This window comes from Erinaceus europaeus, chromosome 17, assembly GCF_950295315.1.
Source record: "Erinaceus europaeus chromosome 17, mEriEur2.1, whole genome shotgun sequence".
Taxonomy (NCBI): domain Eukaryota; kingdom Metazoa; phylum Chordata; class Mammalia; order Eulipotyphla; family Erinaceidae; genus Erinaceus; species Erinaceus europaeus.
The window spans coordinates 4,158,380-4,164,830 of NC_080178.1; the positions used below are offsets into that span (position 1 = coordinate 4,158,380).

Sequence of the window (6,451 nt, forward strand, 5' to 3'; positions counted from 1 at the left end):
AAAGGGAATAAGTAAATAAATAAAAATTCTTTAAAAATCTTTTACAGAAAAGAAATAAATAAAAAGGGCTGGGGAGACAGTATAATAGTTATGCAAAGAGTCTTTCATGCCTGAGGCACCCAAGGTCCCAGGTTCAACTCCAGCACTACCATAAACTAGAGCTGAGCAGTGCTCTGGTAAAACAAACAAACAAAAGAGATAAACCTTGGTAGAGCCCCTCCCCGCAACCTCCTTCTTACCCCCACCCTGGGTCAAGAAACCAGGCCAATGCACAGCTGATGCCCTGTGGACACAGTTTATTGGATGAGGCCAGGGACCATGTGGGGACAAGCAGGGAGCAGGGGACAGAGGGCATGGGAGCACAGCCAGCCCAAGACCAGTAAGACAGGAGGCCAGAGGGCCATGGTGGGAAGCACTGGGTGGGCAGGCGTTCTCTTCACCCAAGTGTCAGGGCCTGGGATGCTGCTCTGGGAGGACTGGGGGGACGAGAGAGAGGGGCTCAGAGTGGACGTGCCTGCCCAGCCCCTGTTCTGCACTGGGGAGCTTCACCTCTGGCCCCTCCCCAGGCCCCCACGCCCAGCCCAGCCCACACTCACCATACAGGGTGTAGGTGCCCGGCTCCAGACACAGCTGGGGGGGCAGGATGAGCACCAAGCCATCACCCCGCTCTTCAGTCGCTGAGAGCAAGGCCGGCGAGGGAGGGCTGGGCCACGTGGGCTCAGGAGACAGGCGCTTGGACCAGGCAGGCAAAGGGTGGGCCTGGTGCCAGCTGTGGCTGGAGCACGGGGGCATCCTGCAGAGGGCACAGTGGGGTGGCGAGAGCCCAGGGCCCCTCGGGAGGGGGGTCTGAACCTTGGACCAGCCCCTCTGGGCCCCGCCATGGTGGGGGCGTCGTATACGAGTCCAGGCCCAGTGGGACGGCTGTCTGCCCATGACCTGGAGAGAGAGGCCAGGCTGGTGAGGCAGGTGTGGAGGCCGGCCCAGCCCGGACCCCAGGGTCCCCCCGCCTCACCTCCTCACAGCACTGGCGGCTGACCACGGCACGGAAGTCCATCCTCGCCCATAGTTCCTCCCTCTGGCGCAAAAAGACCCCCACACGCGGCAGCCAGTCTGTACCCAGTGCCCAAGAGAAGATCACACACTTGGGGTCCTCCAGGTCCTCCTCCATGTCATTTGCCAGGTACCTGCCCAGCGGGGGAGGCGGGAAGCAGAGGTCTGCGAGACTGCCCCGCCAGGGCCCAGGCCAACCCCCCAAGCGCCCCTCCACCCCCAACCCACTCACAAGGCCAGGAACAGGTTGCCAAGGGTATACTCGCTGAGCTGCAGCTTGGCGCGCCAGAAGTAGACCAGTGCCATGGCCAGGAGGTACTGCGGACAGAGAGCAGTCAGAGCCTGGCCCTCTGGCACCCAGATAGCAGAGAAAGCCTGGGGCCCTCAAGCATGGGGTCCTGAGTTCCATCCCCAGCATGGCATGTTCTAGAGGGATGCACTGGTTCTCTCCTCAGCCCACCTCCTTTAGTAAATAAATAAGGCTCGAAAAAGAAAAGAATTGGTTCACCTGTGCCCAGGATGCTATTCCATTACACAGACACAGTGGCACTCTTAGCAAACGGCAGGGGGGAGATAGCATAATGGCTGTGCAAACAGACCCTCTTGCCTGAGGCTCTGGGATCACAGTTTCAACCCCCCACACCAGCATATACCACCATAAGCCCAAGCTGAGCAGTGCTCTGGTGTACAAGCAACAAATTAACTCAAGGGAATTACATGGAGCAAGTCAGAAAAGACAAGCATTCACCCCTGTGTGTGATGGAAACAGACCAGCAGAACAAAGAGAAAGGGCCCAGGTAACAGCTCACTCTGTAGAGTGTACACTTTTTCAAGTGCAAAGACCTGGGTTCAAGCCCCTGGCCAAATCAGAGCACCCAGGGGAGGGGTGGGAGGCTTCATGAGTGGTGAAGTGGTGGTCTGAGGTCATTCCCACATTCTCTCTCCCACTCTGTCTCTCACCCACTGTCTAAAAGAAATAAGTAAAGATTCTACCAGGAATCTTACAGGCACAAAGCCCCAGTGAAGACCCTAGCAACAGGAAAAAAATGTTTGTTTGTTTGTTTGCCTCTGGCGTTATCACTGGGGCTCAGTGCCTGCACCACTAATTCACTGCTCCTGGAGGCTTTTTGTTTCCTTTTTGTTGCCCTTGTTTATCATTATTGTTATTATTGTTGTTGTCATCACTGTCATTGTTGTTGGCTAGGACAGAGAAATGGAGAGAGGAGGGGAAGACAGAGAGGGGGAGAGAAAGACACCTGCAGACCTGCTTCACCACTTGTGAAGTTGAGACCCCTGCAGGTGGCTCAAACTGAGATCCTTAAGATGGTCCTTGCACTTTGCACCACGTGCGCTTAACCGGCTAAGCTACCTCCCGCCCCCCCATTATTTTATTAAATTAGAATAAACAAAACAGGCTGGAGAGGTGGCCTAGTGGGTAAAGCATTAGACTTTCAAGCATGAAGTTCTGAGTTTGATCCCTGCCAGAGTGATATCTGGTTCTCTCTATTCTTATCTCTCTCATAAATAAATTTTAAAATCTATCTAAATTTTTTTTAAAAAAAAAAGTGAAACAGGGGAGTCAGGCTGTAGCACAGGGGTTAAGCGCAGGTGGTGCAAAGCGAAAGGACCGGAGTAAGGATCCCGGTTTGAGCCCTGGCTCCCCACCTGCAGAAGAGTCACTTCACAGGCGGTGAAGCAGGTCTGCAGGTGTCTATCTTTCAATCCCCCTCTCTGTCTTCCCCTCCTCTCTCCATTTCTCTCTGTCCTATCCAACAACGACGACAACAATAATAATAACCACAACAATGAAACAAGGGCAACAAAAGGGAATAAATAAATAAATAAATATTTTTTAAAAAAGTGAAACAGGGGTGGCGGTAGATAGCGTAATGGTAATGCAAACAGACTCTCATGCCTGAGGCTTTGTCAAGTTCCAGGTTCAATCCCCCGTACCACCATAAGCCAGAGCTGAGTAGTGGTCTGGTAAAAAAAAAAAAGAGTATTAAAAAAAAAGTGAAACAGGGGGAGTCAGGCGGTAGCACAGCGGCTTAAGCGCATGTGGTGCAAAGCTCAAGGACCAGTGTTAGGATCTCGGTTCGATCCCCCAGCTCCCCACCTGCAGGGGAGTCGCTTCACAAGCGGTGAAGCAGGTCTGTAGGTGTCTCTCTTTCTCTCCCCCTCTCTGTCTTCCCCTCCTCTCTCCATTTCTCTCTGTCCTATCCAACAACAACAACAATAATAACTACAACAATAAAACAAGGGCAACAAAAAGGAAAAAAGTTTCTCTCTGTCCTGTCCAACAATGACAACATCAATAACAATAATAACTATAACAACGACAAAAACAAGGGCAACGAAAAGGAAATAAATAAATATTTAACAACAAAAAAGTGAAACAGGATAGGATCTGGCAAAATCGCCCACTTGGACGGTGTGTTGTCTTGCCATGGGTGTAGCCCAGGTTCGAGTCTGGCCCCCACTACACTGAAGGAGATTTGGGTGCTGTTCTATCTGTCTGAGAAAAAAAAAGTCAGTTTGAAGCAGTGAAACCCAGTGATGACCAAAAACAAAAGCAAAACAAAAACATGATAAATGGTGAGGACTTGGCATGGTCAGATTTTGGGGTATCTAGAGGCGCCCCTTCCACTAGGCATGGGGACCCAGTCAATTCACAGAACTTAGCAGCCATGAATTCAACCCTACCCAGGGGACACCCCCAGCCTGTCCTCCTCCCCCCATATGTCCCTCACCTTGTCAGAAATCTGGAAACAGGGGTCATTGGAGAGGAATTCCTGGAAAAGCTTGTGCTCTGGAGACAGAGAGGAGAAACTATTGACCGGGGCTCCCACCTGCCTCTGCCCAAGAGAAGAGGGCATCAGAGGCTCCAAAGGCCTCCACTGAGCCCGCTTCCTAACATGCCACCCACAACACTGGGTCCTCTGGGTGGATCAGGATGGCTGATCCCAGAGGCCTGCAGAGGCCACAGCTATCACCGGCCTTCCCCCTCCAGCCAGCTCCCCAGTGAACTCACCCAGAAGGCTGAGGAAGGCCTGGAGCTCCTGGTGCTGGAGGGAAAGGGGACCCGGGCTGCCCCCACCTGGGTGGTTCCAGTCCCCCAGCTCCCCCTGAGTGGCCACCACAGGGACCATGGCAGGGTCTTGGGTGCCACTCATCTCACCAGAGGTGGGGGTGGGAGGGGGGACAGGGTGGGGTAGGGTGACCTGCAGAGAAAGCAGTTCCAGGACTCAGCACCTACCCATTGGCCCCCACCCCAAAAAAATGTCTAAGGAGTTGGTGAACCTTCAGATTTGGGGACCTACGACAAGAAGAAACTGGAGTGTGGAATGGGGGAACAGAGGGGAAACATTTCCTGGACATTCTATCTAGCACAGCAGGCCAGGCGGCCAGGGGGGTGGATGAACCACAGTGATCACAGGCACTCCAAGAACTCCCCAAGTGCCTGGATTGGGGCACGGGGTGGGGGGAGGGCTCCCACAGCAAACAAGGAATAAGCCACCGCACTGAACCCCCAGGGTTCAGCTGTCTACTACCCCCACACCCACAGCAAAGCAGCAAACGTTAAGGACCACCAGTCCCTTATGTCAGACGGGAAGCTGAGGCCCAGAGAAAAAAATGCTATTTGAACCAAAAAAAAAAAAAAAAAAAAAGCTAAGTTTAGAGTAAGCTGAGGTGGGGACGCATGTAGAATGACACACCCCAGCTAAGGGGTACAGCCGAAGATGCCACTCCACCCTCCGGACCACTTTGGGGTGCCCAGCTAGACTCCCAACAGCCCAGCCTACCCCCCCAAACCTCACCCCCAACGAGGAAGCCCTACCTGTGCTTGGGGATTACCTACAACTTAGAGACCTGCCTGCAGGTGAGAGCCTTTATACACTCCAGCCCTGCCCCGCCCACCGTGGGCCCTCACCAATCATAACTCTCCGTGGGCCGGGGGGCGTGGCTTCGCTCCATCACCTCTCACCTAGGTCTTCCTCCATCTCGCCTCCCAGCTGTGGCTTCACAAGGGAACCAGTAAATTATAACTTACCCACCTTGACTCTCATGCCTGAGGCTTCAAAGTCCCAGGTTCAATCCCCTGCACCATCATAAGACAGAGCTGAGCAGTGCTCTGGTAAAAAATAAAATAAAATAAAATAAAATATGATAACTTACCCACTTTATTTCCCGGGCTTGTATTTTTTTTATTTATAAAAAGGAAACACTGACTAAACCATAGGATAAGAGGGGTACAACTCCACACAATTCCCACCACCAGAACTCCATATCCCATCCTCTCCCCTGATAGCTTCCCTATTCTTTAACCCTCTCTGGGAGTATGGACCCAAGGTCATTGTGGATGCAGAAGGTGGAAGGTCTGGCTTCTGTAATTTCTTCCCTGATGAACATGGGTGTTGACAGGTCGATCCGTACTCCCAGCCTGTCTCTCTCTTTCCCTAGTTGGGAAGGGCTCTGGGGAAGCGGAGCTCCAGGACACATTGGTGGGGTTGTCTGTCCAGGGAAGTCTGGTCGGCATCCTGCTGTCATCTGGAACCTGGTGGCTGAAAAGAGAGTTAACATACAAAGGCAAACAAATTGCTGATCAGGCTTGTATTCTAAAGACGGTGCCCTGATGCCTTCCAGGCCTGGGTGCAGCTGGCCTGCCTTTACCTCTTGTATTTCAGGTGCCAGGATCTCCAAACCTGGGAGCCAGGAACTTTTGTTGATATATTATTGAGAATGGAGGGGAGAGAGAACCACCTCCTGGGACATTTTGCTATCTGATCACTAGCACTACCACCTTGCAGACTTTTTACCTTGTAAAACTGTCTTTCTCTCTCTGTTTTTTAACTTTTATTATTGTCTTTGTTTATTGTATAGAGACAGTCAGAAATCGAGAGGGAGAGGGGAGATAGGAAGGAAGAGAGACAGAGAGACACTTGCAGCCCTGCTTTACCACTTGCAAAGCTTTTCCTCTGAAGATGGGAACCAGGGGCTCGAACCTAGGTCCTTGTGCTTTGTAACATGTGCACTCTACCAGGTGCACCACCACCTGGCCCCTAAAATAGTATCTCTATACTCGTTAAACCATGATTCCAGGAGTCGGGCTGTAGCGCAGCAGGTTAAGCGCAGGTGGCGCAAAGCGCAAGGACCGGCATAAGGATCCCGGTTCGAACCCCGGCTCCCCACCTGCAGGGGAGTTGCTTCACAGGCAGTGAAGCAGGTCTGCAGGTGTCTGTCTTTCTCTCCCCCTCTCTGTCTTCCCCTCCTCTCTCCACTTCTCTCTGTCCTAGCCAACAACAACAACAATAATAACTACAACAATAAAACAACAAGGGCAACAAAAGGGAATAAATAAATAAAATAAATATTAAAAAAAAAAAAACATAATTCCAGGTAG

General features: G+C 52.0%; 1 protein-coding gene across 1 annotated transcript; it reads right to left on the bottom strand.

The window, feature by feature from the left end:
• Nucleotides 1-297: 297 nt before the first annotated feature.
• SPDYC (speedy/RINGO cell cycle regulator family member C) lies at nt 298-5,817 on the bottom strand. Its single transcript, XM_016186203.2, has 8 exons — nt 5,377-5,817; nt 5,106-5,180; nt 4,082-4,271; nt 3,801-3,859; nt 1,283-1,368; nt 1,013-1,184; nt 597-936; nt 298-476 (listed from the first exon to the last, which is right to left on the bottom strand). The coding sequence occupies exons 2-8, from the start codon at nt 5,115-5,117 to the stop codon at nt 448-450; spliced, it is 888 nt and encodes a 295-aa protein (XP_016041689.2). The 5' UTR covers nt 5,118-5,180; nt 5,377-5,817; the 3' UTR covers nt 298-447.
• Nucleotides 5,818-6,451: the final 634 nt, after the last annotated feature.

Excerpts from the sequence above, each read along its gene's own strand:
- SPDYC (XM_016186203.2), bottom strand. Across the intron at positions 1,369-3,800 it reads GTTTCCAGATTTCTGACAAG|TACCTCCTGGCCATGGCACT; the intron begins GTGAGGGACATA and ends CTCTGTCCGCAG. Across the intron at positions 1,185-1,282 it reads GGCAACCTGTTCCTGGCCTT|GTACCTGGCAAATGACATGG; the intron begins GTGAGTGGGTTG and ends CCCGCTGGGCAG.